Below are 11,964 nucleotides of genomic sequence, written 5' to 3'. Positions count from 1 at the left end.
AATGTACGGGTCATAAAGGCAAGTATGAACTTTTCATACTTCCCTGTTGGGCGCTGTAAACGCTTCTGCACTTCACCTTGCCCAGGATGTAAGGGGGTGCCCAATAAACTAGCTCCTTCGGGGACAAATCTGAATCTAACATCTGCTGTAAGGTAGGGCTGCCAGGACTGTAAAATTTGTCTTCTTTTAGATAACTGCTCAGCTCACCCTCCTGTGAAGCAGTAGGATGCAACAAATATATTATTATTATTATTACAGCTTTTCATTTTATACTGTAGTCTATGTAAAGTTTTTTTTTAGTTGGAAATCCAAAAAGTGTTGTCCTAAGCCATGTAATTATTGAGGCTGTACTGTATTTAAAATGTCAAAAAATAAAAAAAATAGCTATATGATTAATCCTGTTATGTACTGTCCATACTTCAGGCATCATTAACCTTCATCAATTTTTTTTTTTAGAAAAATTCAACTAATTTTCTTATATAAGACCTTCCCCAAATTCAAGAAAACCTGCTCAAAACTCAATAAATTATTAAAGCCACCAATCTTTTCAATGCATTCTTCAGGAACTATTGGCCTTCATCGTTGCAGGATTCATGAACCAGTTTTTCAGGATTGCAACCTTTGATATTTTCCTTCAGTATCTCCAAAATAACAAGTACTGTACTGTACTACTGTACTGTACAAAACTTTAAGAGAATTTCATACATCAGTTTTTCTGACATATATCTTTACTCCTCCCACAACAGTGCTAATAATACTGGATAAAACTGATCCTTTAAGTCAATACTTTTATTTTTTTTTAATTTTACGGTCTGCTAAATCAGCCACACAGATTCCACCTCTGCATTTCTTTCTTTAGGGTGCTCAATACTAACGTACAGTACTGTTGATTGGACTTTAATCTAACACCTTTTCAAAAGTTTACTGATTCCCTCAATACTGCAGTTGTAAAAGTATAATTTAAAGTGAACTAAACTACCCATTCACCTAACGAACACTATTTTTTTTGTTCTTATGGCACACTATGGCACCAATATATATCTTGGCTTACCAGAAAGACTTTACATATACGTACTGTACTTTAAAACACTTAATCATAAAGTAAAAAAAAAAAGGGTGACTATCCAGACCTTAATCACAGCCATGTTCAATCTATCAGATCAACAGGAATGATGTGTGAAGTTCTCAGAGATGGTTAAAAACCCTAAAAATAACTTCTACAACAAGAAGGACATCCAGTCACAAATGTTGCAGGTGATGAGAACATTGGCTCCTTGAGTGTCTGTTGTTGGTGTGAAGGACATCTGCCCCTGACATGTCTGGCCATGGTGAGATACTGTGTTTTCTAGGCTGGATTTCACCTGTAGGGAAAAATACCAAGAAAATCTACTGCAGGAAAATACATACAGGCAAAATGACAGGAGCTCCACAAGCACATGTTGGTGATGCACTCCTACTTGATACACATGCAACGTGAAGAAGCACTTCTACCTTACTTTCCTTGGCACTTTCCTCCTGATCTCTAAGTATTTGTCCTACACCAAGCATTGACTGTTTGAAAACTCCTGGTGGAGTGCCCCAGTCTCGGAGATCTTTGTCGTAAGCACCTCTCCCAGTGCTGATGGAACGACGGGTCTTACCATCTTTCTTTGGTGTTAGGGGAGGGAGTGAGTAGCGTGGGAAGGGGGCATCCTCTCCTTTGTGGAGGAAGCCGGCCTTCTACATAAGCTTTGAGTTTTAACTATTAACGTTTAAATTGTTTTTACGAAAGTTCTGTTATTTATTATTTATGCTTTTTACTTTGCATAATTTGATTTTAGTCTTTTAAGCCTTTATTTTAATTCAGCGACCTATGACCTAAGCTGTTGTGTCGCCAGGGATGTAATTACCACAACCAATCATCGCTGTCACTATTTTTGAGGCTCACACACGAGCTTTCACTTCTGAATTTACTTGGCAAATCTACCATTTTTTCAATCTCACCCTCACTCTCTGATTCCTAGAATATTTCATGTATTTCTCTGGGTGTCAAGGCAACACTACTGCAGCCTGGGGTCTTTCCACATGACATCACTGACAATGCCAGGTACTTCCTCCAAGACAACCAAAAACACTACTTGCACAGGGAGGAACATGGGGAAGGAAAAGGTGACAAGTCACATGAATTCACTCAAGCAGAAATCAGGCCCCAAACATAAAGGACATGGCAATGAAAGTTCCTGATCATATACAATATATGATCACTGTCATTGCGTGACAAAAGGCACTCATCATTTATTTACGATGACCGTTATATAAGGTTTAATGACCCTTTTTTCCTTTCTGAAATCCATACAGTTCCATACTAGCCATGCCAGCCAACAAGCAAAGATAAATACTGTATGTATTAAGCAATGTTTGCCGTCTGACACATGACAATTTCAAATAAGGTCATCTTGTAACTGTGAAAACAATGACTTACTGTATTAAGGGTAAGGTTGGCCCCTTGTAAAGCTAAGCCACAGCCACAGACGAGAATGTTCGCTCCAGGTCCTGCCCCGAGTGGAGCTGTCGAGGATGCTAATATACTTGGTCTTCTCGGTGACTCCTGTAATCCCTGCATCTGAAAGCAAGCAGCAAGGTACAGTAAATGACATCAGCAAAGATTTATCATCCAGGGTGTGGCAATCTAGAGTTGTAATACCCATTCAATCATAAATTTATTCTAAAATTCCTTCACCTATTACATAGTTAATGCCACATATTGATCCAGTTCAATTACTGAATACAAAACAAATGTACGTAACTAATCTAAATTATCCAGTCTTTCTTTAGGCCAGTATACTTAACAAATCTTAATGATTTTAAAAGATAAACTCTCTCAGGTTCTGACAATTCATAATTATGGATAGTCAAAAGACTCCTCATTTGTAAAATCAATTGAAATTCCTAAAATCCTTGTCATACCCAATTACTCACCTGACATACAGGGCAGATAACCTCCTCTGACTGTTGCAAGGCCACCTGACTTGCCAGCACTGCAGCATCATAGTTGAGGACATCAATGAGGAGTTTTTCCTCTGGATGATAAAAAATAAAATTTGTAGTGGGAAAACAAGGTGAATAATTTAGAATCTAGTTATCAGAGCATTTTTTCATGTCATACTTTGGCCACTTCAATTTCAGAGAAAAGGTAATTATTTTATCAGTGCCCAGAAATTTCATAAGAAAAAAATCATGAAATGACCAACTCCCAAAAACTTTTGTCAATTGTCAGAAACTGCCATCCCAAACATTTATTTAGATCATTTGGGCTGCTCGTTGCTCTTGCGCAATTACAAAACACAACAACATGCCTGAGCTTGGCATCTGATGCCAAATATAAGTATTTAACTTTTCAGAAATAAGTTTTACATTAAAACCATAGATCTAGAATTCAACTACAGTGGAAGGAAGCCTCATAGAAGTTAGATCCAGAATGTGACCTTACTCCATGACCATAAAAACTCATCCCATTTGGTTCCTATGTTTGAAAATTATCATGTATCATTTTCCTGCTAGTTGTCATCCTTATGGGTCCTTCTTATTTTTCTCCCCACCTGGTGATTAAACACCCTAATGCTACTTGGGGGGTTAGATTAAGTAAGCATTACAGTGGTTAATTAAGGTGAAATAAGCTGGGAGGCAAATCTTCAGTAGATCTCGAGAAACAATGAGATTAGTGCTAGTATATTGTGCAATTTCTTAAATCACATCAATTATTCTTTTTAGTTTGTTATGGGTTCAATCTAGACTGTACTTATGAACATGAATAACACATTAACATAAAATTTATCGATTGAATGGAAGGCACAAGCAGCTGAGGTGAACTAGAAATGTGTGAAACCATCAATAGCTTCAGAATAACTGGGAGAAAGGTCAGTCTGAAAACATCTGGATAAAGCAACTAACTCAGGCCCACCTTCTACACAAGTAACCATCCGGTGCCTTGTTCCCTATACTGTAGTATCTAAATACAGGTTATTGAATACAAAAATCTAACATTAATTCAAATCTAATACTGTACACCAATTTAATTTTTGTCTCTGCTTGGCTAAATATCTAAAAGTACTCAACATTTCCACCTCACACAACACTACCATCAATGATCTGATGTTGATAACTTAATGGATGAATACTGTACTTTCTGACTTGGCATATTCCCACTCACATTCTGCTTTTTTAATGAGAAAACTTCACTTTCCTGTTGACTTTCTAATATTATTTGCTATACTTTATCATTATTAATGCAGAAACAAGTACCCTTTTTCAGTCCATATACTTGTTGAAGCACTTTTATGTTTATTCTACTTTCACCTGGATCTATTACATGTAATTTCAGCTTTTCTGAAATGTTTTTTTATAGAACTACACACAAGCCATTTCTCAACCATTCAACCCTGAAGCTAAGGATTCCCTATTCTATCCTTATACTGTATTTGCAAAAATGGAACACATGGAACATAAAACATCCATTGATGATGGCCACTATCCCTACAGCTAATTCCCACTAATGATGGCCACCATTTAATTAAGGGTTAATGCCTACAAAATCACTGAGATAATTATACAAAAAGTAGCTGACCATAGATAAGATGAGAATGCCATGCTAACAGATCAAGAACAATTAACAAATTACCAAGGAGACACCATAGTTACACATCACTTATTCGGGATTTTGATCTTTTGTTAAACTACATACCCGGTATACAGTATATGTCTGGAACCCTAAAACAAATAATCCAAATAAGTTAACTACTGAAACACTTTGTCCAAAATTGTGAGGCTTTCCTGTATAACATAAAACTCTGCATAAATGTGAGCCAGCTTACCTTCACTGACTAGTTCCTGCTGTATGTCTTCCATGATGGCAAACAATAAATTCTGGTCCTCCTCCTCTGGGTCATCTACACTGAATGAGGCCTTACTGAAAATTCAAATTATTTCTAAGTGAGAGAGAATCAATGAATGAGTGAACCAAACAGTGTAACCATTCTCTTCACATGTCCTGATCACTACAGCACTTACAGGACAATACAACCGGGATGATTTGCAATTTATTCATACACATCCTCCATGATATTCAACCAGGGACTTATCTAATTTTAAGAATACCAAGAAACATGAAAAGATAACAAACTTAAGTCATTGACAACCAAACTCTTACTTGAGTGAGGGGAAGCCAGAAGCAGCTTGACTCATAGCAGCCCATTCTATCTCCATCACATCCTGCACCATCTTTGTCGTATGGTTACCGCTGCTGTTGTTGTTGTTGATAGCATCACCAGCCGAGCGGAAGTGCTCAATCAGCTGTGACCGATTTGAACGGAGACGGTCCATACATCTCTGCAATAACAACACAGTTTGGATATACAGAAGTATGTATCAGTAGCTACGTGAGTGTATTTTCCTATGAATAGAAAATACAAAATACTAAATGCAGGAAAGTACTCTTTATTTTTGCCAATTACTTAAGGCAGCAAAAATGAGAGCAACAATGAAAAAAGCCAACCAAAATTTAGGACTAATAACTCATACCTTCAAATACAAAGATAATTAATTGCTCCTTCAACTTAATAAGTTTCTCGCACATTCCCAACTGGACTACTGTATTGTATAGAGACATGAAGACCCTACCTCCAGATAGACATAACATCCCCATAAAAGGTACAACATAAAACAACTAAGATTATTCCTGAACTAAACTGACTCAATTATCCATGTATTCTAGACCAAGGGCCTTAGGACTGACATCTCTTCAGATTAAACACAATAGATAATATCTCATTGACACTCAAAATTTTAAAGGGATGGATGATGTATACCCAGGCCAATTTTTCATGTCATACACCACCAACACAAGAAGACACATCTTCAAGTTTGCCAAGGTATGATGCAGAACAAGTACTGCACAGTATAAGGGATTAGTCTTGTCATCCTCTAAATGCTTTCTAGGGATTTGATATCCATTCTGTAGTACGGTGACCAGAAGTGAACCACGTAATCCAAGTGAGGTCTCACAAACGCAAGACATAGTTTTAGGATAACCTCGCTCGTCTTGTTATTAACACTACTTTGTATGAATGCAAGTACGGTACTTTGTTACCTTTGTTTCGACCAAATACACATTGTTGTCTTGGGTTAAGATTCCTACTTATCATTACTCCTAAATCTTTCTTACAGTCGGTTTTCTCTCAATCAACATTGTTCATCTGATATCTGGTTTCTGTTCATCTGATATCTGGTTTCTCTATTTACATCTCCCATGCTAAGTACCTTACAATTTAACACATAAAATTTCATCTGCCATTTTTCAGATGGTCAGGTCAGCTGTGGATACATCATGTGAGATCAAGTTATTTATACCATCTCGTGGGGTCATGTCTTTTCAACCTATCAATGTTTGGCCTCTGGAAATCTGGGACTTTAATGGAATTTTCCTTGAGACTGATTTCAAGTTCTATTTTGAATCTCATTCTTTGTGAACACTGTTAACGAGTTCGCTCCCTACATCGACATTACTAATGAGGTTTTTTGTTTGACAGAACTAAATCTAGTATATTTAGTCCCCTGAGTGGGTACAGCTATATGTTGACTTAGAAAGCAGTACTGAACTGTTTCAAGAAAAGCCTCTGATTCTGAGTTGCTCGTAAGGTTGGTCCATCTATTTGACTAAAGTTAAAGTCACTTACTATACAGATTTGCTATATCTGGATGCCATATGTATATCATCCCAAATAAGTTGCACATCTACCCTATCAAGGTTAGGTCTATATATTACTCCTACGATTAATTTTTTCCCACCCTCGGTTAATTCAATCCAAACTATTTCTGTATTCAATACAGTTTTTATTTCATTATGGATTCCTCAATTCAAATCATCCCTGACATAGATTGCTACCCCGCCTCCTTTCCTAATCTGCCTATCAGTATGAAATAATTTATAACCTTTAATTTGGTATTCGACAGGTAACTCCCATAAGTTAATCTATGTTTCGGTGAATGCTATTATATAGATTTTTTCTGTAAGTACCAAGGCTCTGATTTAGTCTGTTTTATTTATCATACTTCTACTGTTCATGTAATAGACATTTAAGTTAGTCTGTTACACTAAAGGTCTGGTTCTTTTTCTACTTAAACAGAAAGTACTTAGCCAATCAGAGCACGCTCACGGTAAAATAGCAGGTAATTATTCAATACTTCACTGCCGCTGATTTTCATAGAAACGGGTTTAAAAACGCTGCAATTTCACTGTTTTATAGTAGACACTCGTAGTTATGGCAATGTGCTAAAGAGTGTTTATTTAAAAGTCCAAGTTAATTTAACCTAAGCTTATTCTAATCTATCCTTAACTTAACCTAACCTAACCCAACCCAACTTAATCTAACCTAATCTAGCACAACTTAACACCTGCTTTGGGCTAACTTACATTTACTGAGACATAGGGAAGCAGCTGTGAAGTCCTCCATATTAACCCGATAATTTTACCCATTATTCACTAGAATTTGAGTTGAATTGAATTTTATGGGTACAAATTAATACAGTACAAGCATCAATATACTGTACATATGAACACCTACCAAACATAACACACTTAATATTTGTAATTACTAATGCTGAAAATACAAAAATGACATACATACAGTACATAAAAAGTAAATTAAGCCATACTTGTCCTATACCACATTTTAATAATTTGAAAGTCAATATCCCATCAAAAGTAACTAGGAATAAATAGACAACTTCTTTTAAATAGGTAATTTAATTGGTATAAATCCAAATATTGCAACTATATTAGCATTATTTCTGTTGTTGTGTTGGAAGGTAAGTAGTGTAACATTACCCACCTTACGGTAGGCATCTTTCCATGGAGGAGTTCTGCCACGAGCATTCTTATACAACATCCTGTGCAGTAACCTCTTATCTAATGAACTCTTCTGGCCTGCCTCCATCTTGAGAGTGTGGGGTGAAGGTGGTTGTGGAATGAACAGTGTGGTACAGGTGTGGGTTATTGCTGATGACATTCACTAAATCCCTATCTTTACTTCCGTCAGCTGACTGCTGCTTCCCGCCACCTCAGTTTGCCCCATTACCTGTGCTATGGCGCGCCGCTCATGGCAACCTTCACTATTTTCTTATTTAACGCCCATTTGTATTATCAAAAATATTATAAAAGGTCAATGATTAAGATTTTTTGTCCATGGGTGTTTCTACAGTTTTATTTTACTTTTTTTGCTTCTTGAGGTATGATGCGCCAATTAACACGGACATCCAGTTTATATATATATACTGTATATATATATATATATATATATATATATATATATATATATATATATATATATATATATATATATATATATATATATATATATATATATATATATATATATATGCAAATAAATCACTGTAGGTGCGCGTGATCCAGGTATATGCTGATAACCACAAGGAAAAAGAAAACACGAAGTTCCCAAGCGCTTTCGTGTAATTCACATCTTCAGGGGTGAGTACAGACTAAAAAAAATATATATATATATATATATATATATATATATATATATATATATATATATATATATATATATATATATATATATATATATATATATATATATATATATATATCTCGGGCCATGGGATCCAGTTCCAGACGCCAGGCACACTGAAAATAAACATGACGGTGTAGTGGACGTCTCCCCTACAACTGCCTACAACTGCGTAGCCACAGCCACCACCTGCTACCGCCTTCCCTAACAACCAACCAGATGTTACCGTATCCTAGCAACGAAACTAGGAACCGGCGACTTCTCGGGTTTTCCCAACATGACTCATAGCGGCTGCTGGGTATATAAGCTCTGTCTCTCCATTGAGATTCTTTCTGACCATTCTTCTTGAACAAGCAACACCTCCTCCTCCGCCGCTGCCTGGCTGCCTTGGCTTCTCCTCGCCTGCCTGGCGGTCCTCGCTCCCGCCAGCGAGCATGGCGACCCACCAGCTGTCCTTCTCTGAGCTTCCTCACCAACCAACTCTCATTCTGGCCCATCTTCCTGAGCACACAACACCTCCTCCAGCAAGCTCCTAGCTATCCAGCATTCATTCAACCAGGAGGCCAGCAACAGGCAACATCTTCTCTAACGAAGCTCCTGCACATCTACCTCCTTCAACACGCTACTCACCGAACGTCTCTATTGAGCAGCCCCTCACCACACGGCACCTCCAGCACCAGACTGTCCATCATATAACTTATATTATACAAGAAAACCACCTTAGAGTTTCCTTCCATCCTGAGTGCTAGACAACATTAATATTTCAACACCCCTACAAATGGTGACTCCCGGAGATTAGCACTCACACAGGATGGAGGAGACACTGATCACGCTCCCAGTCTTCAAGCAGACACCGGCTCCTCTTCCTGCCCCAAGCACCACATCCTACGACCCCAGCACACCCGTCCTGCCTCAGACGCTGACCCAGACCCACACACCCCTCTTTTCTCCCTCAGGTACTCCCTGCTAATGTCCTGCACCCTGCTGCTGTCGTGGACCCAGCTGCTGTCACGAGCCCTAATCCGCTTCTGCTGACGCAGCCCCTGCTCCTGACCCAGGCCCACACACACCCCAGCAGGCGCATCTGACGACCCTGTACCTGTCGTGAGGGAAGCACAACATTCATCGCCTCCACACACCCTTTTTCTCCCTTCTCCCACAGATAGTGTGTATCTAGACAGTTGTATTTCAGCGATCGGCTCATCACGCCATCGCCATTGTCTCACATGAGGCATGCACCGCCCGGTCTACCTCACATGTGCTAAGCAACTCTACAGACAACAAGTCTCCTACACCGCCTGGAGGGAAGGGGGAGTATTGTAGTGGACGTCTCCCCTACAACTGCCTACAACTGCGTAGCCACAGCCACCACCTGCTACCGCCTTCCCTAACAACCAACCAGATGTTACCGTATCCTAGCAACGAAACAAGGAACCGGCGACTTCTCGGGTTTTCCCAACATGACTCATAGCGGCTGCTGGGTATATAAGCTCTGTCTCTCCATTGAGATTCTTTCTGACCATTCTTTTTGAACAAGCAACACCTCCTCCTCCGCCGCTGCCTGGCTGCCTTGGCTTCTCCTCGCCTGCCTGGCGGTCCTCGCTCCCGCCAGCGAGCATGGCGACCCACCAGCTGTCCTTCTCTGAGCTTCCTCACCAACCAACTCTCATTCTGGCCCATCTTCCTGAGCACGCAACACCTCCTCCAGCAAGCTCCTAGCTATCCAGCATTCATTCAACCAGGAGGCCAGCAACAGGCAACATCTTCTCTAACGAAGCTCCTGCACATCTACCTCCTTCAACACGCTACTCACCGAACGTCTCTATTGAGCAGCCCCTCACCACATGGCACCTCCAGCACCAGACTGTCTATCATATAACTTATATTATACAAGAAAACCACCTTAGAGTTTCCTTCCATCCTGAGTGCTAGACAACATTAATATTTCAACACCCCTACAACGGTCCTTATGAAAGGCTTTAAAGTGCCACAGGCGTGCCATCAAGCTGAGAGACAGCTGACAGACAGAAAACTTACGGTAAACTTGATTGCAGGATAAGCCCGAGGCTCTAAAAACCAACAATACAGTACCTTAACCAAAAAATTCTCACACAAGAGCAGATATGCAAGTAGAGAAGCTTACCCTTTCCAAACCAGTACCTCAATTAATGTATGCACTATACTGTCCTTGGTACAACGCTACAACCATGTTAAATTCAGACAAGTCAACGGCGGATCCAGGGAGGAGGGGGGTTCCTGGGGGTCCGAACCTCCCTTTCATCAGAAAACCCCAATACTTTTTCTTTAATGCAGTATTGTACTCATTCTTTTTGTATAGTAAAAAGTAATTATTATTGATCTCTGAATATATCCTAATATCAAGTGCGTGTGGCTTCAAATTGGCCTCAAAATGCCCATGACTTGGTCAGATTTCAAACAAAATTATGGGGAGCTTACAGCGCCCCACCAAAACACCCCAGCTGGGTGGACTGGCTGTGCCTGCCATGTTCCCTCACCCAAAACTTATTGGATCCCACTATTGATATTCCTGGTTCCGCCCCTGCAAGTAAGAACATAAGAATGGAGTTAACTGCAGCGGGCCTATTGGCCCATAATGGGCAGTCCCGTTTACACCCAACCTCTATTGCTCATATAAGCATCCAACCTATGTTTGAAGCTATCCAGCGTATTCGAGTTAATGAAGATGTTTGGTAACTTGTTCCATTCATCCACTACTCTGTTTCCAAACCAGTGTTGACCTATTTCGCGCCTAAATCTAAATTTGTCTAGTTTAAAACCATTGTTACGAGTTCGCTCCTGGTTGGATAGTTTGAGTACCTTTGTAATGTCCCCTTTGTTTAGCCCTGACTTCCTTTTATACACCTTTATCATGTCGCCCCTCGCTCTACGTCTCTCGAAGGAGTGCAAATTAAGATGCTTTAACCTGTCTCTATGCTCAAGGTTCCTAATGCCCGGGATTAGTCTTGTCATTCCCCACTGATTTCTTTCCAAGGATTCCATATCCATTCTGTAATACGGTGACCAGAACTGAACTGCATAATCCAGGTGAGGTCTCACAAGTGCAAGATATAATCATAAGATGACCTCGCTAGTCTTGTAACTAACACTCCTTTGTATGAACCCAAGTATTTATTAGCCTTGTTACGAGCAAAAACACATTGTTTACTTGGTTTTAGGTTCCAAGGGCATTGCAAAGCCATAAGTTCAATAACGGTTTATTTTTGTAAAACTATTCAATATGATAATTAGCAGTACGTGGGACAGCATACATTTACATCACTGAAAAAATTACGTAATACCACTATAGATGTTAAAATACAAATAGAATGAGAGCATTGTATATATCGACCGTAATCTATGAGGTCCTCTTCAGCACTGT

General features: G+C 39.3%; 1 protein-coding gene across 2 annotated transcripts; it reads right to left on the bottom strand.

Annotated features, from left to right (window-relative positions):
- On the bottom strand, positions 1-8,110 carry LOC121859742 (RPA-interacting protein B-like). 2 transcript variants are annotated; one of them, XM_042356703.1, is made up of 6 exons: positions 7,866-8,110; positions 5,186-5,364; positions 4,851-4,945; positions 2,959-3,059; positions 2,462-2,602; positions 1-1,361 (listed from the first exon to the last, which is right to left on the bottom strand). In XM_042356703.1, the coding sequence occupies exons 1-6, from the start codon at positions 8,040-8,042 to the stop codon at positions 1,218-1,220; spliced, it is 837 nt and encodes a 278-aa protein (XP_042212637.1). In that variant the 5' UTR covers positions 8,043-8,110; the 3' UTR covers positions 1-1,217. The 2 variants fall into 2 exon arrangements, with proteins under 2 accessions (XP_042212637.1, XP_042212638.1); XM_042356704.1 differs by having other exon boundaries at positions 2,462-2,596.
- Between the last annotated feature and the right edge of the window lie 3,854 nt (positions 8,111-11,964).

Source organism: Homarus americanus, unplaced genomic scaffold, assembly GCF_018991925.1.
Source record: "Homarus americanus isolate GMGI-L3 unplaced genomic scaffold, GMGI_Hamer_2.0 scaffold27231, whole genome shotgun sequence".
NCBI classification, from domain to species: domain Eukaryota; kingdom Metazoa; phylum Arthropoda; class Malacostraca; order Decapoda; family Nephropidae; genus Homarus; species Homarus americanus.
The sequence above is the reverse complement of the archived record's forward strand: the minus strand, read 5'-3'. Positions and strand labels throughout refer to the sequence as shown.

Coding starts and splice junctions, on each gene's coding strand:
- LOC121859742 (XM_042356703.1), bottom strand. CDS start 8,042: ATGTCATCAGCAATAACCCACACCTGTACCACACTGTTCATTCCACAA. Junction 4,946..5,185: donor TCTGGCTTCCCCTCACTCAA/GTAAGAGTTTGG, acceptor TTGAATTTTCAG/TAAGGCCTCATTCAGTGTAG. Junction 2,603..2,958: donor TTATCTGCCCTGTATGTCAG/GTGAGTAATTGG, acceptor GCTTGCTTTCAG/ATGCAGGGATTACAGGAGTC.